The 24,970-nt window shown below is 40.1% G+C and overlaps 1 protein-coding gene across 1 annotated transcript in view; it reads left to right on the top strand.

Moving 5' to 3' along the window:
- The first annotated feature begins 248 nt into the window (after positions 1-248).
- The window catches only part of ITGBL1 (integrin subunit beta like 1), a 137,361-nt gene continuing 112,639 nt past the window's right edge, over positions 249-24,970 (top strand). The window contains exons 1-2 of the mRNA XM_061472816.1: positions 249-648; positions 1,900-2,108. Coding sequence (XP_061328800.1) covers positions 551-648; positions 1,900-2,108 — 307 coding nt within the window. The 5' untranslated portion in view covers positions 249-550. The remainder of the gene's footprint in view (positions 649-1,899; positions 2,109-24,970) is intronic.

Raw genomic sequence — 24,970 nt, 5'->3', positions numbered from 1 at the left:
AATTTGCTCAGGTTTTTAATTTGTAGGTTGGCAGCCTGTGGTGTCACACAGTGCAGTGGTCTGAGCAGGTAACCTTAGGGAAAGGAGAAGAGGGAGGTGCTCTGCCAGCCAGGCAGGGATGCTCAAGCTGGGAGCACTGGCCCTGTCTCTCCTCAGCGGTGCACATTTCCCACACACAGATTATCCCAAGCAGCCATCCATCAAAGGACAGGGGGATAGCACATACCTCAAATATTTACAGTGCCTGCACTTTGAGAACTAGACAGTTCATTCACATCTGTGAATGGGTCACTTTTAAAACATCAAAATAAACCATCTGGCTGCACAACTGTTTCTAATTACTTCCCTGCCTAGACTGTAAACTTCGGGGTTTGGCACCGGCCTCCCTCCCAGAGTGCTGCCCAAATCCCGCTTCCAGGCAGCTAATCAGAGCCACTGCCGCACGGGGGGAGCAGCCCTGGAGCCGGGCTTGTCCAGCCTGCAGCTCTGTGCACTCTCGGCGGGTCTGTCCTGCCGGCTGTCCCGCTGCAGGAGCAGGGCAGCTTGCGCCATGTACGCACAGCGGCTGCTGGGGCTGGTGGTGCTGCTGCTGGTCACCTCGCTGCCGGCCGGTGACCTCTCGCCGCCGGCCGGCCCCCTGTCCCTGCGGTAAGTCTGGCTCTGAAGGTCCTGGGGGGGGCGGTTGCGACTGGCTAAGAGGCGTCAGGAGTGCAGAGGCTGCGGTTGTGGAGGGCACACTGGAGCGGTTTGTGAGCTCTTCCTCTGCCTGCCTTAAAGTGACACTGAGGGAAGTGATCTGGGTCACTGGGAACCTAAAGAGGTGTTGTGAAAGCACTGGGGGTCATTTGCAGTGCTGTATTTTATGCCCAAAGTGTAGATTTTTAAAGGAGTGAAGGGGGAAGATCTGGACAGTGATGACTCTCTACACACAAACTTCTAAATTCTGCTGCCCGAGCAGAGCAGGCGCCTAACCACAAACCCCTGTGAGTTCCTGCTCAGCAGGTACACTGCGCTTTGCTCTTTTCCTCTACCAGGGCCAGCACCCGCCTGGCTCTTAGAGCCAGCACCTCCTTTGCTCCAGAGCCTGCAAAATCTAATGTTTGAGAAGTGCAGGTACTAGTCACCTGAATCCTCCACATTCCCTTGTGTTGTGAGCACCTATTTTTGTCTTGGCCAGCCCTTTGTTCTGTTTTCCTACAGTCCAGCTCCTGATGAGGCAATGTGTGATTTTCCCTGTGTACGATCTCTCTGTGCTCCAGTACATGGTACAGTTGCATGGCAGAGCTGCAGATCTTTAGAGCTAGCATCCAGATTCTGCTGACTTCACTAAAGACACAGCGACAAGCTACACTATTGTGTGGAAAGCAATGATTACTTTGGTTTCCTTTTCTGATGAAAGCATGGATCCTATGTATCTGACAATCAGAAAGATTACTTTGGCAATGTATTTTATTAGAATCGACCATAGTTTTGCTTTTTGGTATCAGATATTCTTGTTATGCTACCTAGATGTTTGGATGTATGCATCTTTTCCAACCCTCTTGGAATAATTCAGATTAAAATCTTTCATGATAAACAATTAAACTATAGAAGTATATGTTTATATACCAGATACACATAATGAAAAAGATGATGAACCTAATTCAGTTAACATGGTCAGTAAAATACTATATGAGCATTAACACAGCTAGCAATGAGATTTCTGATGAAAGAGAAGAAAATTGGGTGAGTTGAGGCAAGAAGTAGTTTACAAGCACAGCTAAAGTGGTAGCATTTAAAACAATATTCTGAAGCCATGGCAGGGGTGTGGTTGCCCTTGAGCCAGGCTCTCATCAGACCAGCTCTGAGCTGCAGCCACTGGCTTTGGCCACAGCTTGTTCCGTTTGCTGTCCTCTGCAGGAGTGGTTTGGATCGTCCTTCATGCCGGCTATCCCGAACTGAGTCAGAGCTCAGGTGCCGTGCTCCAGGGGGAAAGCTGTGCAGTGACAGGGGCAGATGTGAGTGTGGAGTCTGCATCTGCCAAGTGACTGAGTCTGGCAAATACTATGGTCCACTGTGTGAGTGCCATGACTGGATGTGCGAGACCTATGATGAGAAGATCTGTGCAGGTAAGGAAGCCATGACAGAAGCTCAGAAAATTAAAAGCATGTATTACAGCCAGAAATATGTTGGGAACACAGCACACTGACACAGAAGAAACACAGTTATATTTATGTTCCTGCACCATGACTCTAAATGGGATTGTGGGCACATCCAAGGATTTAACAAGATTATAGGATACCAGTCAATGGCACTGTCTTTGCTATAAAATGAGACTTTGCCCAGCGTGAGCTTCATCTGCAGCAGAGACAAAAGCAGGAGTTGCTTTGGGTTGGGAATCTCTGCAAACTGTGTTTGGAATCTAATACAGGACACAATATTGCAGGTGGTTTTCATATAATATCACTGCATTTGAGTTGCTTGCCTGATGATGGCACGTGGTATTTACCAACACTTCAAACTATCTCTGAACGATCAGTTTTGTCCTGTAATTATTTGTTTTCTTCTGCTGCTATGAGGAAGAAGGTTTGCTGTAGCAGGTACCACACTGAGGGTGTATAAATACGAAAACTCTGGTTTTCTTGAAGTAATGATAATGCTTCCAAATAGAGACTTAAAACAATGTAATTGTATTGTGGTTTCAGAGATTTCCCTACTGACACAGTATTTTTTAATGACAGATGAAATAGCATACATTTTTGGGACAGAATTTAGCCCCTGCCAGTTGTTGGAACATGTTGCTTGGTTTGCATCTAAGCATTATCACTCTTTCATCTTTCCAGCTGTCTTTACTTAAGTTTCTGGGCTATTTTGGACTTTTTTCTTTTTCTTTTTTTTTTTTTTTTTAAGCAGCTTAGAGTAGGATTTTAGAAGAAAGCAGGGAGAAGAAATGCCATCACATTCCTAAGGGGATTCAGCCTGGAGCTTTATGTAAGGGGCCAGAAGCGTACTTCATTTCTAGTATTTGCTTCAACAGCTTTACCAGATTCACACAAACGTGTCATCTTTTCAGGCCAAAAATTGCAATTAGGTCAATGGGAATGTTACAGGATTTCTCCTAGTAAGAGGACAATACAAATGCATTCCAGAGTGGGTTTGGCATATTTTGTAGGAAAAAAGAGCAACTTATTTTAGCAACAATGTAGCTAGGAATAAGAAGTCCAATAATAACATGAAAAGATCAAGGATGGGATTATAAGAAAAATGTTTGTATTTGTTACCTATAACTTTAGAATTTTGTGGAGAAACTGACATAGACTCTGCAGTTATCAGTGTTAATCCAGGTACATAAGAAATATCGGTGGTCTGCCAATCATTTCAGTGCATTGCTGTCCTAAATGTGAATTTGCTGACTGGTGGTGTGATTTCAATATGCTTGCTGTTGTTGCTGGGGTAATTGCATGAAGTGAAACTGAAAGTTCGTTCAATTGTAATATTCTGCTACAAACCCCAGCATTATTTTCCTGTTAATGTCATGAGCGGTGGCTGTAAGTTTTGCCAGTGCTTTCGTGAAAGGGGGTGCTGACAGGATAAAGAAACCCGAGAGATTTGTAACAGTATTCATCTTTATGTGTAGCCCTTCATGCAGTAGTTCGAAGGTGTGAATGTCAAGTGATTAAGCATTTTTAAAATCACCATTTATTGTAGCTGACACCTTTTGTAGCTGGAGTATTGAAGCCATGTTACCTCTGAGATGTCAAATAGTTTAAATTCACTCTTCTGGAAAAAAAAAGGTAGTAAAAAATTTGGTACAAAGGCATGGGGAGGAAAGCAGCTGTGAAGAGCCTATGGGTTTTGCTTGTTTGGTTTGTTTTCTCTACAGTGGTGCTGAAAGTCTTGCTGGCTTTCTTGGGGTCCAGGGCTGCCCAGCATTCTCCCTGCAGGAGAGTGGCCCTGGGTAACTCCTTCGGGACTGGGGCATGGGGTCTGGATCCCGACAGGGAAATGCCTCCTTTTGGCTGTGCTTGCCCTCTTCATTTCCCCACCACGGTTTTAGTCACTTAGTGTGTATGTGGGTGGAGAGGAACATGGAAAAGATGGTCAGATCTAGTATAACTGGCAGGAGACTTGTCCTTATGTTGTATGACTAACAACCCCATCCGCAACCATTCAGTGAACTGCATCTCTGATGTTTCTTAGTATTATACCATCAAGCTGATTTCCCATGTATGACATAGTTCCCTTTCTTTGCATTTTTGAGCACGTTCTTTGACTCTGTGATGAAATTATGTTTCCTCTAGGTGAATAGCCAAAATGTCTTCCTGCAGTTCTATTCCTGTTTTCTGCTTTGTTTTTGTTTTTCCTATTTTTATTTTGTCACTTGCTGTTCCATTTCATTGTGGGTCTCTCCTGCTGAGTACAACAATAGCTGCTGACTGCTACCACGTGCAGCACTTCTAGATGCTAATTGAATATTCCTCTAGAGAGCCATGGTATTTGAGATTAATGCTGTTTCAAACAAGCCACTTTTCAAGCTGCCAGAGTGATGACTTTTTCAAGTGACTGGTGTCTAATCACCAGTGATGTTCATATTCTGAGTTGGACAAGCAGAGCTGTTTGAGTCACGAGTGCCAAAGATAACTGTTTTCCTGCCACTGAGTTCAGACATACCTCTACCTCCCTTTCCTGTCCCAAGCTAAACAAAATATATGGGTGCAGAATATGCAGCTCATTATCTTCAATGCATTTCCTGGGTCAGATCCACCTTTTGGACACCCATATTCTGGAGAGGGAAGGGCTGAAGATAGAGATTATTTGCTTTTTCTTATCACCTTCTGTAAGCAATGAGAAAGAGATTCTACCATGAGTAATGAAAAAGAGCAGATGCAAATGCCTCTGGCCTTTTACTCTCCCTTGAGACTTCTTTGCTGTGTTTCCCTTCCATGGTGTTTCCAGGTGCTTTAGGGGGAATTCTCAACATTTTTTTTTTGCCCTCTATCCCACTGGGATTGTGTCCTGGGTTCAGCAGTAGCAATAGGTGATATCTTATGGAGTCAGAAACAAAGAAAAGAGAAATGAATTTCTGTAGGTCAAGTAATTGAGTTTTCTGTCTTCCTCAATGGCTTTTATATTTGCCTGCCATATTGCAGGGTGTAGAGGAAAGAAGATTCCCAATCCTGTCATTCTCTTTGCAGTGTTGGTGACATCTTTATTTTGTTACTTGCTGCTGGTCTTCACAGAAATGAACTAAGAGGAGGAAGACTGAATCAAACACTGATTCAAAACCCCAAAGGATTTATTCTTTATTCAGGTCAGACAATGTATTTGTTGCTGTTTATTTGCAAATAGTAGTTCTAATCTCAGACCGTTTCATATTGCTTCAAGCTTTCTTAGCGTAAGTGGACCCTGTATTTTGTGTAAAGCAAAGTGGAATGCAGCACTAATTCCTATCACATCTCTGCTTGATACCTCTTTTTCTGTGGTTTTGCTGTAGAGAGGAAAATCAATGTTAGTGAATTTTATTTCTCTTTTTTAAGCTAATCTTTTTTACTGTGCCTCTGATTAATGATGATAGAAAAAGTAAACTAAGTGCAGACTTCCATGGCAAAATGGAATGGGAACACTAGGTTCTAAAGAATTGACCATGGAAATTGCCAGCTGGGACATGAGACAATATGATTGCTCTGCGCATAGTTGGTGAGATCGAGGGACAGAAATGATTCCGTGACAGCACAGAGAGCAACATAGGAAGAAGGTTCCTTTTTGCTCAGAACTATATTAATTGCTATTGTTTTTCCATAGTTATTAAGATCTTATAAACAATTTTTATTCTGGACTGAAATACCTTTTGCACCTACTATAATTGCCTCACTATGGTGGTACTGCATGATTTACCACTGCCATAAGCAGTTGCTGAGGAACTTCTGTTGCCGCTGTTCAGGCCAGTGAAAGATTTTTCCATTTCTATTCCAAAGCTGTAGATTCCTAAGTGCTGTACCTATTTTAAGACTAGTTCAGCAATGTAATGGCAGTGTTAGCTGTAGTTTTTCACAGTCGCAAGTGTTATCATAGCTATGTGAGGGACAGAAAGATATCAGTGCCATTATTTTCCACCCTGTAAGGCTTTAAACTATGCAGAGAACAGAAGTGAAAAATTAAATTGACAAGGAGTGGATGTAGAGATACAAGATAAATTCAAATGAAAGTGTTGATGTAATACATAGTTATGCATCCATGTGATTTTATTGGATATATGGCCGTATATATCAGTTGGAGAGAGAAAATGGAGAATGCAGTTTGGAGAACATTCTGAGCTGAGGACTGCTCTGCACAAAAGCTGAGTAGTGAGCTATCTTAGTTGAGTTGGAAATGCTCTAACAACTCTACCTTTTCATTCCTGCTGAAGGGAGGTCTGTCACGCTGATTTTTCATTGAGCAGCATTTCTTGCTAAAATTGTGAAGAAAAGCCTGTCTATGACCTGCATTGACTGCCGTTTGAGCCAAAGGGAAATTCAAAGCCTTGGATTTTGAGAACAGGTGTAAGTCTCTTCTCTGAAAGAGGTCATGTTTGCAAAGATTCAGCTGTGGCATATGTGGTCACTGGACACATCCTCCTAAAAAGACGGAGTTAAAAATAGGGCAGGAGGCTACTCATGAAACGGGAGGTAGTGTTTCTTCTCTGACCTGGTTTGCTAGATTTCAGAACTTGGCTTAAGTTACATTTCCTTGTGAAGCAGGGGTGTGTAGCTGTAATAATAGCATATATACTTAGCTCAAAACAAGTCCCCCAGAGTCTAGTAGAAGTGAAATTGTGGTAACATAGAGCTCATTGTGTGCTTATTGCCTTGCGAAGTGCACGAGGTCCTGGCAAACTTACAAAGCATGACTATTATTCTCAGCTTTATGCTGTTGGTGCCTGATCTAGGAAAACTCAAGTAGCCTATATACATCTACAATTGCTGTAGTTCCAAATGCAGTGTTTATTCATAGCAGTTGCGAGTGAGGCATGATGAGAAAGCTCAGGAAAAGGCACTGGAGAGAGATTATTGGAAGGGAAGCATTTTAAAAGTAGCTTATTAAATGATTTGTAGCTTAATGCCTAGTCCTCATTTTGATCACCTTTATCTGCAGATACTACTCATGGAAAATATATGCTAGCTTAAAAACTAAAAGTGAGTTCTTGAGCATGTGGAAGGAGAGACAATTTGCAGCACCTAGCAGAGCTGGAATGCAGCTCCTTAGGCCATCACCAACAACAAAGCAGGACAGGGAGCAGCATCTCCTTCAAACTTTTGTCCTTCTTTATTTTGGGTTGACAAGCTTATCTTTTGCAGAGAAAAGCAAACCTTTGCACAAGTTTTGACAATCTAAGTAAGTGTTCTGAAGTGGGTTTGAATTTTTATGCTACTCACAGGCCGATAGCAAATTGAAGTCTTCATTTATTTGAAAGCATGACCTTTATGACAAAATGGCTTTCACAGACTGAGTCCTTTTATGAACATTTGAGTTTCATTATCATTAATATGGAAAAAATATGGACAATAGAAAATAGATGGTATACTTAACGTTACAGAACAGTGTATTAATGGTCTTACCTGCTCCATCAGTGGATGGGTTTCAGTAAGTGTTCTCAAGACAGCCTTTGTCAGACAAACTGACTGGCTTGGTAAGATTTTCTGTGCTTATTTGAAGTTCTGTTGTTGATAAGTGATCCTGTAAAGGGTTTCAAACTTCTATCACTTCTGCCACTGGACTGTAGACCTTTCAGTAAAGGTGTTCCCAGGTAGTTTGTCCTGACAAGGAACACGTCATTGATTTACAAATTTTCCATGAGGCTTTTTTAGGAGGAAAGAACACATTGCTATTGCTCTCCCAGGTGAAAAGGTGATAATTGCCTAAAAAGGACTGATGCTTGGCTTCCATGCAAACAAAGACCCCAAAGTATATATGTGGTACTGGAACTTACTAGTGTTTTAACTGAAGTATATGGTGGTGCAGGGAGGACATGTTACTTTGCGATGTATCGTAGTTGTATTGCTGTAGTCAAATTTCCTTTGGAGCTGGGAAGACCATGTAGACCAAGGCAAAGGTGAAGGAGCTGGAATCTGGGGCCTTGGGGGTGATTCTTTTTTTTCCTTTGATTTGTTTAAGATTTTTTACTTTTCCCTAGAAAGAGAGGATTATTTCAGACCAACCCACTTGCAAGCCCTGCACATAGCAATAATTATAGATTAAAAAGACACATATCCAGACCCAGCGAGGTATGTTTTCCTCCACTCTTCTGTTCTATGTCTGAGTACGTAATGGAAAACTGTTCTTCTTTTATACAATATTTTAAAAGGCTATTTGAAAGCTTCCTTTCCTAGTCATAGAGTGAGTCTTTGTTTGCAGATAGGGGTTTGTGATTTGGAAAATATTACAGCCAAACGCTGTTGCTTGGCCAGCTGCAGTTGTATCTGGAGCACCTGGTCACAGTATTGTGTTTCTGGGAGTGATGCAGGGGACAAGGAGAGGTGTGAGTGAGCTTCGGGAGCATCCTTCCATCCTGCAAACAGACTGCCACAGTCCACCTTCCTCAGTCATGCTCTTTCCAGTCCTCTGCTTCCAGCAGCTCCAGTTCTGGCAGTTACAGGTGATATCAGTAATTTTAAATACTGGGGATGCTAACTTTCACAATCCTCAGGTAGAGACTATTGAACGTGAAAAATAGTTGGTTTTAAGTATTTTTCCTGTTTGACATGTAATTACCTATTTAATTAAAAGCATTTATTGAAGTTATTTAAATCTCAAAGTTGCATGCTTGACAGTTAAGAAATGCTAAATCTGACTCTCTGCCACTAATAGTGTGCATTTGCACCATGATACATCTTTTCATTTTGCATTCATTATGGTTTTCTCCAGTGGACTTATACTTCAATGTCAATTGAAGGACTTGCTTCCTGACGTTTGAAATGTCAGGCTTAATTTACAAGCTTGGTAACATATTTAAAGCAAGATACAAACGTTAATAATTTACCTTAATCCATTCGTCTGAAATGTGGGGAGTATATATGCTAAAGCAGTTTATTGTCATGTAACACAGATTTCTTCATGCCTTATTTTCTCACTCCAAGTGTTTTAAACTAGGTTTTGCAGAAAGTAACTGGATATTTGCAGAAACTAACTGGGTATTTCCTAAACCCAATGGTGCAAGCTGATTGAGTCTCAGAAGCAAGAAGCCCTTCTGAAAAAAAGAAAACCCTCTTCCTCTTCATTCCCTGAAACACCCAGACTTATTTCTTGTCTGTCCTTTCCCCTTCAGAAATTCTTGGGTACAAGTAGACCTGGTGTATGGTTTGAATGTTTTTTCAGCAGATGAAGATACAGGCATTTCTGTTTGAGGTGAAAAATGAATGGCATCTGCCTGTGAACAAGACATAAATTACATAACCCAATTAATTTCTATGTCTGTATGCCATACTCAGTATGTGCTATAAAAGAAAATATTAGTTGAAAGATTTTATTTGCCTTTCCAGTTGTACACGTAGATAGTTTTTGCCTGTGAGCAATTCCTGTGACTTTTAAACTAGTAACAAATCTGTATGTCTAAAATACATTTCTGTTGTGAACAACCTATTTTCCAAAGGTGTAGTTCAGAACTGAAATTTAAGCACTTTCTCTTTCTTTCTCATATAGCTGCCTGATGATTATCCTGTTTACTTTAGGGAATCTTTGAGACAGTCAACTGTCATCTCTCTTTCACTCTGAACAGGGTGTACTGAATTCTTAGGCACCACAAGCTGATGGTAGAATAAGCTGGTAGTGCCATGCTTATACAAGCAGGATAGATTCCTCCCCTCTAGAAAAGAATGCAAGCCCCACTTCAGATGGTGTGAATGTGTCTGGTATATGGCACTGGACTGTAATGATCACAGCAATCCAGCTCTGATATACACCTTTCTTTGCAGTTCTCGCACCAAGTTACTAGGAGGTATGTCGTTTTCTTCTGATACTAAAGAGAGGGGGAGCTGAGGGTCAGAGATCAAAAATATGCCTTCTGATCATCTTAGACTGATGGTGAGACTCAGAATAGAGCCCAGTTATCTGAGTCTTGCTCTGGGACCCTCAAACCATTGAGTCCCCATCAAGTGCAAGAATAAAATATAATATTATGAAACTTATCAGTTAAGGATGTGTCAAAAAATATTTTTTTCATGTTTATATGCTAAAAATACTATTTCATGCAAATAATAATGTGTTCCTTTTCCAAAGAACCATCTGTGCATCACATACTACTGAGTTGTTGATTCCTATGTATCATTATCCAAGTGAGAGCAGCTTTGATTTATGAAAACGCCCAGTGTATTTCCAGCTTAAAGGTGTTCCACCTATAAAGAATGATGTCAATTTGTAGGAGATCAGTTCCACAGAGAATTGGTCAGTTTGCTCATTCAGAATATTGTGAAATAACTTTGATTAATCAAGCTAAGTGTAGCCATTTTCAAAGATACTCCAGACCGACAGGCTTTTCAAGAGAAAGAAGGTTTTAAGTTCATATCCTTTGAAGCTTACCATGAAAAGATTATTGAGAAATGTTGACAACAGCAGGTGCAGTGACATGCCTGGTAGACTGTGTTCCAGAGAACAGTCCTCAAAATGGTGTTTTGTAAAATCATGCTTTGACGGATTACTGGAAAAATTCTGACCTCTCACATCAGGAATAGGGAAGAACTGAAATGGATGACAACCAATTTCATTTTACAAGCATAACTTGCAAAAGGTCCAAATCGTGCTGAAACCTGGTGATGCCATGACAAAAAGCTATGTGAGAATATGTTGCAGTGTGGTTCTCCTGAACACTTTTTCACAATTGTGTCTTTTAATCGCTATATGCGTTACATGTAAAAAATCTGCTTATGTGGGCTCTTTTATGCTAATGGTCTGCACTGGCTTGATTCTTTCTCAATCAGTTTTTAAACTAGAGAACAAGTGGCAATGAATGAGTTCTACAACTGTAGTCAGAATTACATCAATAAATTTGAGATGTTCTGTTGCAGAATCATAGAAGTCAGTATTACAGATTTACTTAGGTTTTTGTCTGCTGCCTTTGTAGTCAGGTAAATTCTGTGGAAAGCAGATAACCAGTGAGAAATGTATTTAAAATTAGAAAATGGTCTTGAAGTACTTCATTGGAGTACTGTTGTAGGACTTCTAATGACCATCCTTTGAAAGAATTTCGTTTCATTCTCACTTCTGTTTCAAGCTACAGATAATCCTCATCACAAACACAGCAGATGTAATGAAGCACAGCTCCCAGTCTGTGCTTAGGAAGAGATCCACACGTCAGCTATCACTGAAAGAAAATTGCCTATGACCTCAAGAAAGGGCAGTTTCTCTAGATGGGAATTGAGAATGTAGGAGTAATTGCAGTTGAATACAACTAGTCTCTATTTATGTGGATTTACCTACAGTCCATTTCCAGTGGAAATACTTTTAATGAGGCAAAATGCTCAAGTTTTACTTTTACAACTCTCCTTTATGTGAAGAAAAAAAATACAAGTCAGTTTTAACTGTCTCAGCTCTCATTTAGTGTCTCAATCCTGGCAGCTTCAGCCACTGCAGGTTAACTAAGGCTGTTGTGTCCTGGAGAGCTCTTGGAGCAATGTATTTCCTGCTTCTGCTACTGAAAATCCATCTGAGAACTTTCCAGAATGAGCCTAACCTGTTCTTTCACCAACCCCAGATACAGTGAATTTTTCTTCTTTTTCCCAAACATATTCCTTTCTTTTAATTCCTAGGTCTTTATTCACCATCTGAAGGCTGTGCTGCCTTTCAGTGGGACCTTGGTAGGCTGGAGAATTGGATGGAGAGAAAACTAATGAGGTTCAAAACAGGCAAGGGTAGGGTCCTGCACCTGGTGAGGAAGAACCCCAAACACCAGTAGAAGCTGGGGCTGACCTACTAGAGAGTAACTCAGCTGAGAAGGACCTGGGGGACTTGGTGATGATAAATTGACTATAAACTGGGAGTGTGCCCTTGCGGCCAGGAAGAGAAATAACATCCTGGGGTGCATCTGGAGGAGTGTGGCCAGCAGGTCGAGGGAGATGATCCTGCTCCTCTACTCGACCCTGGTGAGGCCACATCTGGAGCACTGTGTCCAGTTCTGGGCTCCTCAGTACAAGAAAGACAGGGAGCTACTGGAGAAGGTATGTACTTTGTTAGGTTTAGGAGTGGATCCTGTCATCTACTCTTCAGTTGAAAAAGATGTTTTAGCAAAAGCAAATGGTGTGTGTTGTTTTTTGTTGTTTGTTTTTTGGTGGTTTGCTTTTTTTTTGTTTAAATATAAGCAGAAGCTTATGTTTTCTGCTGACATAAGTCTAGTGAAATCAATGCAGTTACGCCAACAGAGAATTGGTCTCACAGCATTTCCTTCCCTTGTTTGACCAGAATCTCTACTCAACAGCAGACAAAAGTACAACAGCATCATACAGACCCTGTCATTTACCTGCAAATGGTAATTGTAAAACAGTAATAACAATAATGAAATCTCTAAAGCATAGCTTGGAGCTCTTAAGCTTGGCAACAATTCACATGATTTTCTTCTGTGTATTGTACTACTTTAAAGAGTTACATGTTAGTCAGCAGTAGTTTGACAGGACGTTTACCAAAATAATTTTTATCCAGATGGGCAGAGTTGGACTTAGCAGAAATGAGACTTTTGTTGGAAATATTCTTATAAATGAAAACCAATATTTCAGAGAGTTATACTCTGCTGTATTAATTAAGGAATTTGCTACACTGACAGAACTATCCCAAGTTTCATTAAATGGTCTGCTGATTTGGAAAGTAACAGTAAGATTCAGATTTTGTAATTGGATGAGCAGCGTAATTGTCAATCCCTTTCCCTTCACCATCTTAATGCCTTTGTAAATGAGTTCTGTGGGATTTTGTTTTATAAATAAGAAAATCCCATTTTAAATGCAACTGTTAATTGCTTAAATGTGTGTCTACTGCAATTACAAGCAGGTTATAAAGGATTTATTTACTGATAATATCCAGAAAATATAGCATGAATTCTCCATAGGTGGTTTCAAAGAGACATGCCACATAGGAATTTTTTAAATTAAATTCTTGCAGCATAATATTGTGGAGGCTATATCTAAATAATACAGTGACCATAGACTTCATTTTAGTTCATGCGTGCCTCTCAAAGGAACCCATAGTTAGAGGTTATTAAAATAATCTCACTCTGCCTGGGACATAATTTATCAAGCTCTTTCAAAATAAGTACATAGTTTCTCTTCATATGGGCATCTAGTCCTCTGTTTTCCTGGGTTTCAGGTGTTGTGTTGGCTTTTCCTCCACCTTTTTCTGTATGAGCAATGGTTGCAAGCACCACTCTGACCATTTGGTTATCTCTAACTGACAAATAGTTTCTTCTAATTCCAGTCCCATTCTTATGCCTTTTCTGCTTTTTGGGTGGTCTCTATCTGGCCCATTTCCTTGGGACTGCTGTTCACCAGTTTCCTAATCCATTCCTCTGGCTCACAAAAGAACTGTTTCCATGAGGAACTGAGTGGAAGTTAGACCCACCTTGGCTCTTTTTACACTTCCTGGTGGCTCTTTCTTAAACCAATGACACTTGTGTGCCAGGCCTATATTTTTGTAGTGGAGGTATGCCTTCAAGAGTTGTTGAACTGTATGAGGTATTCACTGACCTTGTAGAAGTTAACCACAGTCGTATGAAATTAAATGCTGTTTCTCAGGTCATACGTTATTCATGCAGGTGTTGTTCAGTTGTAGAGGTGCCTGGTAGGATATGAATCTAAACCACAGAATCTTTAAAACAGGCATAAATCAAGTGTACACTGCTGTATCATCATTTCTCACTGCTTCACCCCTTTCTTCTTCCTGGAGTAGGTGGCACTGCATACTGAAATTCTAGGGTTTATTTTAGTTACTCCAAATTATCTGTGCATTGCTTTTTTTATTCCCAAGAGGGAAACTGTTTTTAACCATCTTAAAAAAGGTTGCCACAGGGAGACTGTGGAATCTGTGATTGGGAGGTTCAAGGACTGGTTGAATATATATACATATCTGTGAGGAAGGATCAACAGACACTTGTTTGTGCCTCCAGGCACAGAAGTGGACCAGATGATCTATTCCAGAGGTCACTTTGAGGCTGATTTTCTTTGATGCTGCTATGAAACAATTCTTGCCTGGTGTTCTGCCTTAGTGAGGAGGACCTGTGGTAGTATAATCATAGTTTTTGTCATGATGTTGTTTCTAAATATAATAATTTATTGAAAGGGATGCATAGCCATTAATTTTAATCTGTTTAAGACTAAGAACTTACATTTTTTGCAGTATTTATAATACTTTCTAAAATATGGGCATCTTTTTCGAGTTTCTAAATGACCGTATTTCCAAGTGACCACTACCAAGTCTCTTAAGCAGGAACAATCCTGGGAACAAGCTTGCTTGTTTAAACTTTCAACAGAAAGGCATAAATTAATGCTTTTTAAAGATAAGTGTTTGGTTGACTTCTGTAACAAGCTCAGTCATGGTAAACATTTTTTATCCAATCTTTGCCATTTGAAAGAAAGTTAGCAGTGGAAGCATTAAATAGAAACACTTATTTTTATTTGCTTTGTTTAAATTTTCAAGAAGGGGCAAACGGATGACCCAGGGAATTACAGACCAGTCAGTCTCACCTCTGTGCCTGGCAAAATCTTGGAGCAGATTCTCCTGGAAGGCATGCTAAGGCACATGAAAATCAACAAGGTGCTTGGTGACAGCCAGCATGGCTTCACTAAGGGGAAATCCTGCCTGACCAATTTGGTGGCCTTCTATGATGGGGCTACAGAACTGATGGACAGGGGTAGAACAGTTGATGTCATCTACCTGGACTTGTGTAAAGCGTTCGACACTGTCCCACACCACATCCTTGTCTCTAAATTGGAGAGGCATCCATTTGATGGATGGACCACTCGGTGGATAAAGAACTGGCTGGATGGCCGCACACAAAGAGTTGTGGTCAATGGCTCAGTGTCCAGCTGGAGACCAGTAACGAGTGGTGTCCCTCAGGGATCGGTGTTGGGACCGGTCTTGTTCAACATCTTTGTCGCTGACATGGACAGTGGGATTGAGTGCGCCCTCAGCAAGTTTGCCGATGACACCAAGCTGTGTGGTTCAGTTGATACGCTGGAGGGAAGGAATGCCATCCAGAGGGACCTTGCAAGGTCCTACACTTGGGTCAGAGCAATCCCAAACACAGCTACAGGTTAGGCAGAGAAGAGATTCAGAGCAGCCCTGCAGAGAAAGACTTGGGGGTGTTGGTTGATGAGAAAATGAACATGAGCCGTCTTCAGTGTGCGCTCGCAGCCCAGAAAGCCAGCCGTATCCTGGGCTGCATCAAAAGGAGCGTGACCAGCAGGTTGAAGGAGGTGATCCTGCCCCTTTACTCTGCTCTCCTGAGACCTCACCTGGAGTATTGTGTGCAGTTCTGGTGTCCTCAACATAAAAAGGACATGGAACTGTTGGAACAAGTCCAGAGGAGGGCCATGAGGATGATCAGGGGACTGGAGCACCTCCTGTAGGAAGATAGGCTGAGAAAATTGGGGCTGTTCAGGCTGGAGAAGAGAAGGCTGCGTGGAGACCTCATAGCAGCCTTCCAGTATCTGAAGGGGGCCTATAGGGATGCTGGGGAGGGACTCTTCATTAGGGACTGTAGTGATAGGACAAGGGGTAACGGGTTAAAACTTAAAGAGGGGAAGTTTAGATTGGATATAAGGAGGAAATTCTTTCCTGTGAGGGTGGTGAGGCACTGGAATGGGTTGCCCAGGGAAGTTATGAATGCTGCACCCCTGGCGGTGTTCAAGGCCAGGTTGGACGAAGACTTGGGTGAGATGGTTTAGTGTGAGGTGTCCCTGCCCATGGCAGGGGTGTTGGAACTAGATGATCTTAAGGTCCTTTCCAACCCTAACTGTTCTGTGATTCTAAATAAATGGATTCTTAGTCAACCACTGACTGTATGGTTTACTGGCAAAATGTACAAAGCTGCAAGGGAAAGTGAATGGTATATATAGGATATAGGATATATATTGTTATGGAATTAAATAGACCATGACAAAAATTATATTCTGGAAAGTCCTTATCCTTGTTTACCCCATTAAACAACAAATAACAGAATTCCTACTTAAACAGGAACCGCATCCACTCTGCCTTTCTTTCACTGGAAATAAATATGTGAAAATATTTTGTCAGATAGTGAAAAAAAGCGTAGCAAGTAGTAATACATTGCTAATAAAATTATAGAACTAGGACAGTTTTTTTAAGTGCTGCCATGAGGATATTCATTGACTATATTGTTTCAATGCAATATTACACCCTCCAGAAAGTTAATAATCATTCTTGTGCAGCAATGAACTGAACCCTTTGGTGATAGCTGAAAACATTACCTAGATTGATGGCAAGTCAAAAGATGTTGCTACTGGTGGGAGACATGCTTCTATCAACCTGATTTCTTTCATATCATGGGAATAGCCCTAATTGGTGAATTGCCCCTAATATTTCCTTCTTCACGTTAAAAACACCCAGCTAAGGTGATGCTTGTATACACAGCATACAGAACAGGTCTGTATGAATGTTTCTTCTTCCTTCTTCCTCTCTTGTCTTTCCTGCATTGCCTTGGCACGTGTTATTCACCACACTTCTTGAGGCATTTGTAGGAAAGAAATGGGGAGTTCCACCCCTCCCCAGAAGGCTTTCCCAATCTTCTCCTTTTCTCCTGCATCCAAGAAATATTAAAATATTGCTGCTTAACTTTTCCTTTAGCCCACTGTCCCCCGCTTCCCTTCAGAATAGCCCATCCTGGAGCTATGTTTTGGTCTTGCTGATACTGTGCCACTCAATTGTTTGTTGCAGCTGAGAAGCATCTATTTCAGAAACTGCTGTAAGGGAAATACCTGTGTTTCTGGACTGTGTATTTTATAAAATCAAATAACTTTATAGTGCTTAAAGATTTTGTTACGTTAACCACAAAAGAAAAGACAGTACTTTTAGGGGGTGATGTTTCTCCCTTTCTACTGTGTGACAGAATTTTCACCTCACAAGTGTAGTGATAGAGGCCAGTTTTAAAGAATCCTATGGTGTCCTGGCATAGAAGGCATTCTCACTGTACACTGTTCTTCACTTTTTGCTCTGCCTTTCCTCCTTGTATGAGTCACATAAGTGGCTTTATATGTCTTTTAGTGACTCATACAGAACTGCTGATTGATAGTTTCGCTAATTCTGTCCTTCCTTTAATGTCACTATATACAGTCTCTCTACTACCTAAAAACTAACATTAGGCCATCTACTGAACACCTTAATAATAATTCCTTGCTTTCCTTAATAATAATTCCTTGCATGCTCTTTTTTTTTTTTTTTTTTGTCGCAACAATGTCAAAACCTCAAGCTTTTGTTTCTATTTTGAATGTCAGTTTAAGTTTTTAAATCCTTTTTCAAAAATGGATCAGACTGAGCATTAGGCTAGCTGCGTACCTCCTAACACCTTTTGGCAAGTATCAGAAGCCAAGAGTTCCATTCTGCTGTGGCTTATTGCTTTTTGAAAAAGAATCAAAATGCACACAGGAAATTTAATGTGGTGAAAGTGAGAAGAAGGAAAGGCTTGAAGGTTGGAAACAAAAGTAAAGACTTTGTATACAAGCGGCAGCTGGAATGTATGAGACTACATGCAGTACAAAGTGTTCCTCAGAACAGGAAAATGTAGGTCTGTTATAACAGCCACAGTTTTTAAAAAGTGAATTAATTTTGTGATGCTAACATTCACAAAATTCCTGACCCTGTGGTTTCATTCAGCCTGCAAATGAAGGAGACAAGCACCTGAAGACATTGTGCGTGTGGTATAGAAAAAGAAGACTCAATTGACAGATGCCAAAAATCAGTAGGAAAATACTAACACCTTTCCAGGCAAACACCTAGGTGGGAAAATCCTATTTTAGACACTTGGATAGGCAAGATATATTTCTGGAAAAAATGTGGGAGACAGCCAAAATAGCGAATTTGTTTTACTGCTATGCTGAAACATACTGAATTGGCATTACAAACTATGTTTTGGCATTAAAATGAAATAAGCAGGGAAATGAACACAGTTCAGTGTCTTCATTGCTTTCCCCTCAGCAACAGCTTCTTCCAAAGTAATGTTTTAATGATAAAAGCACTTTTGGAGTGTTTGTGATAATAGAGATCCTAGAAATGCAATTTTAATAAAAATATTATTTACTTCCCCACCCAAAATACTAGAATGTGTAAAATAAACAGTTAAAAAGTATTACTTGCATCATGGCTTTTAAAACTTCTAAGTTTGAAAACTAAAACAGATACAGTTGAAATGCAGTGTAGTGACTTACTGAGCCGTCACCATCTAAAATTAAGAGTCATGCTTCTGGTTTCCATAGAGACAAATCAATGAAAAAATCAGAGTGAATTTTCTGTCGTTCTAAGATGTAACACTTAAAAACAAAGATTCCTTGTATTGTAAATGGAATATAACGCATCCATATTGCTTTAAGGATCATCTGTTCTGCTGTTCTTGCATGCAGTTTTTCTGTTGGCCAAGGGTACACTTCAAGATACCTGGCTTTCAAACAGTTCCAGAGGTAATGTAACAAAATTAGTTCTGTCAGGAGTTACTTAGTCTGTAAATGCATCTTGAAATATAATATTTTTTTCCTTTGCAAGATGCTGTCCTAGTGATGTATTCAGATTTTGGTTAATCTTTCTGCTATTTTCCAAACACCTAATGGTCATATGTGCTGCTTTCTGAAGGTGGTGTATTACATACCATTTACATCAGTCCAGCTCTCAATTTCTGTGTTTTCTTTAAATATATTTCCACCTGTGTTTTAATATGACTGAGAAATTTGATAACTTTTGCTCTTTTGCAAAAAGCCTAAGAGCACTCTCTGATTTGTACATCCCAGGGAATGAAAAGTGTTACAGAGCTGTGCAGTCTGCTGAATAGACTTGTGGGCTTCCCTCTGTAAACATTTTAAATGAGTATTGTCATGAACTTTCAAGACATTTTTTTTTGGTTCCTGAGTAATGAGAACTGGTCCTCAGAATCTCATAAACAATTGTGCAGTTGGCAAATGAACAGGTAACTGACAGAAACATCGGTATTGAAACAAATGGTATAGAGGATACCTAGAGGCAACTGTTCATTCTGGAGGATGAGCGGGAGGATTTCATCATAGTGGATGAAATGAGGAAAAAGTAAATAGGCATAGATACAGCTGTTAATATCTATTAAAGACAACAGTGTTTTGCTTCATTACTTACTTTACTTGCCTACAAAACTTTGATTACTTTGCCTGCAGTGTTTGTATTGAAATAAGAACATGCAAAAGGGATTTAGATACAAGTAGCAGAGGGTACACTGGTATTTCTGTTTCAAGCAGCAGAAAATTGAACAGCATTAGGATAATTAAACTTCAGGAGAGCTAATATCAGCTGTGTTGAGACAGCATTTTCAGGATTTTCTTACCACTGCTGTTGACAGTAGTTGTCTTTATGTCACAATTTTGATTATGTCACATACTCAACAGTATAGGCAGACTTGCATTCATGTTCAAAAAGGAATTTCAGTGCTCCTTTCTGTAATTCAGCTGTAGTCCTCAACAGGAATCCATCACGTCAGAATCAATCAGTTATTTTAATTTTTTTTTGCTTTAGTGAAAAGTATGATTCTCATAGTCAAAAGAAATTTTGTCAGGAGAAGAAGCTATATATGAGTTCATTTAAAAAACCTTCTGAAGCATATTTCTTTTTCTATATAGTTATTATTATAAGTGCACGATAATATATTTTGCCATCACAAAGTAAGTCTTGTTCAGTCTTACTTTTTACTATCTTTTTCAGCAGCATTGGTTAAATCCTGAAAATGGAAAGAATGGCCTGGTTTGTAGCCAGGCTATCAGAATAGCATCAGAGAATGATTCAAGTTGGAAGGGACTTGTGGAGGTCAGATGGTCCAGCTTCCTCCTGTAGGCTGGTTGTGGAGTTGCTCAGGGTCATCACAGACAAGAAGTCAAAACATGTGACAAGCTGAAAATCATCTCAAAAGAAGTTCAGATGAACTTCTGTCTCATTTGGCAAAAATTAGAAACAGTTAAAAAGAATTTTTGACATAAGAGATGGGTTATGAAACTAAATTGATTTATGTTACCATTTTCATTAATAGCAGAATGATACTTTTATCCTTAGAGCTGTTTTTTGAAGCTCTGTAGTTTATATCAGAAAAAAAAAAAAGTAAGCCTTGAGATAAACAGAAAGGCAGAAAATTTTTGTTGTGGAGTGACTTTTAAGGAAGAGCTGTTAATTAGGCTAGCTCTGCCTACTTCATTAGCCCACAGTCAGCCAATCTGCCCCAGGTTACTTTTTGTTTCTGATGTTTCCCTGCCCTTTTAAGCTGCTAGTAGACTTGACTTTTTCTATTGAGTGTATGCTAATTGGTTGAGTTGATTATTCCAGGTTTTCTCCATGGAGTGTGTGATGAGCTGTTGGGCATCTCCTGTTGGAAGACAAGAGGAAAGTGGTACATGGTACATGTCAGAATGCAGAGGGATAGACTTGCTTAGTCCTGCAATTAAGCCTTTTTGAAGTTGCAAGACTTTAATAGTTCATAAGTCAAAGATACACTGAAGGAATGAACATGCAAATTGCATCGTTCGAATTAAATAAAAAAAAAAATTTGGTTTTATTGCTTGGGTTCAAGCATTTCCCTGTTAACATAAGATGCAGTCATGAAACCACTATCTCTGTCTCAGAATTCCTGCCTAGTAAGAGGCCATTGATAATCAAAAGAAGGGACATAGTTCATCATGACTATGTCAAGTCGTCACTGGTCACTGAAGTGACAATTGAATGACTCCAAGACTCAAAATTTTGGGGAGCTTCAGCTGAGGTCTTTTTTTTTGGCACTTGATTCCAGCCTTGCAAAGCCAGCTGCTTTGGCACTGCTATTTGAAGATCTTGTTGCCCCAGCTCAATTTGACTATGGAACAGGTTAACTTAAACTCCACGTGTCTCATCCACCCCTTTGTAAGTGTGACATAATATTTACCATCCTTCTATAAAAAAACATTTTAAATGGTCTTTGAGGACTTCCACGAAGATTTTTGGTGTTAAATATATCTAGTGTATTGCTGCCAAATAGTCAGTCTGGTCTTGTCTGTTAAGCCTGACATCAAGAATAAATCTACCAGCAAAAAGTTAAATAAAAAAACCTACTGAGGTGACCATTTGCTCTATTCATCCATCAGCAGGGAGGTAAACAGTTTGTCTATGACTGCCTGTCACAGTTCTCTATTACAGTCTGTTTGCTCTTCCTACCCTATAATTACTCCATTGGATCTGTTGAAATATCCTCTGATTCACATTCAAACTATTTTCAGAAACACTCTTTAATCCTGGTGTGATATTTCATTGCTCAGTAAATATGAAGAGGTGCTCAAGATTTGCTTTATTATTACAAAGTTCTGGATAGCATTGTGAGCTTATTGCTGTGTAAGGTTCCAGTTTGGCAGCAGCAGCTAAAAGCTGATTTCCTGGAAAAGCCGAATGCCAAGAGATAGAAGCAGCAACAGTAGGTGGTATAAACTTGCCTCTCCCCAGTACTAGCAAACTAAGTTAAGCAGTGCCCCTTCAGTGGGATGCTCTCACCTCTTCTAAAGTTGTCTCTTTATTATGAGTTCCAGTTTGATTTTTAACTGTAAAAACCGCCAAACAAATCTTTTAAAATACGGCGCTTCTGTAGGTTTGATAATTTCATACCTTGTTCTTGTGTTGTAAATGTGAGGAAGGGAGACATAGCTGGCCTCCCCAGCTGGGCCAGATGTTAAGACCATGACTAAACTTCTTCTGCAAGGAAGTTGATGGAGATGACCCATAAAGGATGGATGATTTGCTGGCTGCATTACAGTTTCCTGGGTGTAACTTGTTTGTGTGACCACACGGTGTTACTCCCTGTCCCAAAATGGCAGGTGATGAGGAGATTCACAAGTTTTCTGAATTTCAGAAAGTGTGTAGCACCCACTGGAGGGTTTCGAAGCACAGTGCATGGTTTCTGGGCCTAAGCAAGCTGCTCCCAGAAGAAATACATATGTGTTTACATATTTCTACCAATAGCTGGAGGACAGTGTCTAGGCTTTGCACCAGAGGACGTGAGCACACCACATCCAGATTTTTGGCCTAATACACTGTCCTGGTAAACTTTTTAAAAGCAACAAGTCCTAGGATACCTCATGCTTTTTGTCCTGCTAAGGAGCAAGGATTTGTGTTCTACTTTCTACACACGCAGGAATGATTACTTCAAAGTTTCCATTGCAAAGTTAATGGCTTAATGGCTTTCCTTTTTTCCCATTTTTTTTTAATTCTTTTTTGGTCTATTTACCTTTAGTTTTTATTCTTTCTCTAATATTTCTGGGATATAGTACTAACCTTGCTTTAGTATGGATAGTATGTTATAATTTACTTCTGGAACTGATAGGATGCTTCTGGGGATTTCTGTGTAAAGAATTTTGATTTGGAAATAGATTACTGAAAGGTTACAGAAAAAAAGTGTAACAAAACCCATGACAGGCCAAGTCATTACTTTCAGGATAATCTATTATCTTTACCCTAATATTCTTTCAGAAAATGATTAAAAAATGTTGACTGTACACATGAATCAGTTGAGTAACACAATGGTACATTTTCCCAAACCTTTTTGAGAAAAGTAAAAATTCTGTAGTGCTCCAATACTCAGAAATCCATGTTGCTTTTAATGACAAAGACAACAACAAAAAAAAAAACAAAACAAACAACCAAAAACAACAAAACAAAACAAAAAAAGAAAGTTACAAAAATACTTACTAATATTAACTTTAGATGAAACAATACTTTAAGAAAGCCAACAATATGTTTTACAAGATTATCACTTCAGGCTCTTAAATGAAGTCCCGTGACTGAAATACCTGACATAAGAGTTCCTGCTTCCTAACCTCTGCGTTAAATGAAGGATCCTTCTATCTGCAGTCGGGCTCAAAGAACCACATCAAAAGGCATACCAACTGAAGTAAGCCCCTGTGGAAATCATAGAATCATAGAACAGTTAGGGTTGGAAAGGACCTTAAGATCATCTAATTCCACCCCCCCTGCCATGGGCAGGGACACCTCACACTAAACCATCTCTCCCAAGGCTTTGTCCAACCTGGCCTTGAACACCGCCAGAGATGGAGCATTCACAGCTTCCCTGAGCAACCCATTCCAGTGCCTCACCACCCTCACAGTAAAGAGCTTCCTCCTTATATCCAATCTAAACTTCCCCTCTTTAAGTTTTAACCCGTTACCCCTTGTCCTATCACTACAGTCCCTAATGAAGAGTCCCTCCCCAGCATCCCTATAGGCCCCCTTCAGATACTGGAAGGCTGCTATGAGGTCTCCACGCAGCCTTCTCTTCTCCAGCCTGAACAGCCCCAACTTTCTCAGCCTGTCTTCCTACGGGAGGTGCTCCAGTCCCCTGATCATCCTTGTGGCCCTCCTCTGGACTTGTTCCAACAGTTCCATGTCCTTTTTATGTTGAGGACACCAGAACTGCACACAGTACTCCAAGTGAGGTCTCAGGAGAGCAGAGTAAAGGGGCAGGATCACCTCCTTCGACCTGCTGGTCACGCTTCGTTTGATGCAGCCCAGGATATGGTTGGCTTTCTGGGCTGCGAGCGCTCACTGCTGGCTCATGTTCATTTTCTCATTGACCAACACCGTTCTTACTTTCCAGTGTCCTTAGTGTAGGTGTATTTTGCGGCATAATGGCAGAATTTTGTCAGTCCAGAATCCTGAGTTCAAGCCATCAACATGTGTGTGCCTTAATGCATGCTGACTTGACGGGTTATTCTGGCTCAGGTGAACTCAGTGAAGAATAAATCGTTGGGCTCAATAAATGGACACCTACCTCTGGCCTCTGCAATTCAGGCTTAATAATCTCCACTATAAATCTGTGAGTCTACTGAATGCACTCCTTTTACAAGTGGAAAGCATCTTTACAGCATTGGCCTGGAGACAGCCGATGCTTTATGCTTTATTTGCTGTCATGGGATGCCTAAGTTTTGTGAGTCAAATTAGGGTGATATTCAGGGCATTTAACACTAGAACAGTGATATGTTTGACTGACACCAATGGTGCTTACATGAATCATCTTCTGCTAATGGATCTGGGGTTTGATGATTGAGTGAAATAGGTCCAGAAGGCCAGGAAAGCTCAAGAATATTAGAAGAAGTGTAAAAAAAGCACCAGAATTTTCTTTCCACCATTAAATTTGACTTGCCTATACCACCCAGACTTCTCTTTTCAAAGGCATACATAGAATAAAGACCATATGTCTCAAGGCTGTCATGGAAAATAGCCAATGTGTGGATATTACTTTGATTAACTCATAAAAGAATCCCTGAAAAAATAGTATTTAACAACAATTACTGTTGTAACAAGAAGAGATGATTGCATCTGTCTCGTGGGCTGTCTATGGATTCTTTGACAAAGTTACTGTCTGTATAAACAGAGAGGAAAATACTGATTGAAATTGGCACTGACCATTCACAGTAGGCAGTTTTTGTGTATCTAAAAAGGTTTCACATTGGAAATTATGACTACAATGAACTACTGAATATGAAAATTGGAAGTGAATATAATGCTGAATAAAAGTCTGAACAAAAATCAGCCTTAAATTGAATGTCTGAAGTAGAAAAAGAAAGCTGAGGTAATAAAATTCATCACTTATGAACAAGATTATTATTTATCCCTTTGTGGCTTCGTTATGCACTTCAATTAGTTTGACACAGCTAATGGACAAACTTCCAAATTTTTGAATTACTGTTCAAGTAGATTCAGTTGCAAACAGTGAAAAGCCAAGCAATCTCACAGATTATAGAAAGATTTAAATAAATTAAATGGATATGTTAATAGATGGCAGATG

This window comes from Pezoporus flaviventris, unplaced genomic scaffold, assembly GCF_033815535.1.
Source record: "Pezoporus flaviventris isolate CSIRO_AGI_PZ_B2104156 unplaced genomic scaffold, CSIRO_AGI_Pfla_v1 ptg000072l, whole genome shotgun sequence".
In the NCBI taxonomy this organism is placed as follows: domain Eukaryota; kingdom Metazoa; phylum Chordata; class Aves; order Psittaciformes; family Psittacidae; genus Pezoporus; species Pezoporus flaviventris.
Note: the sequence above shows the minus strand (reverse complement) of the source record. Positions and strands in the feature narration are given on the sequence as shown.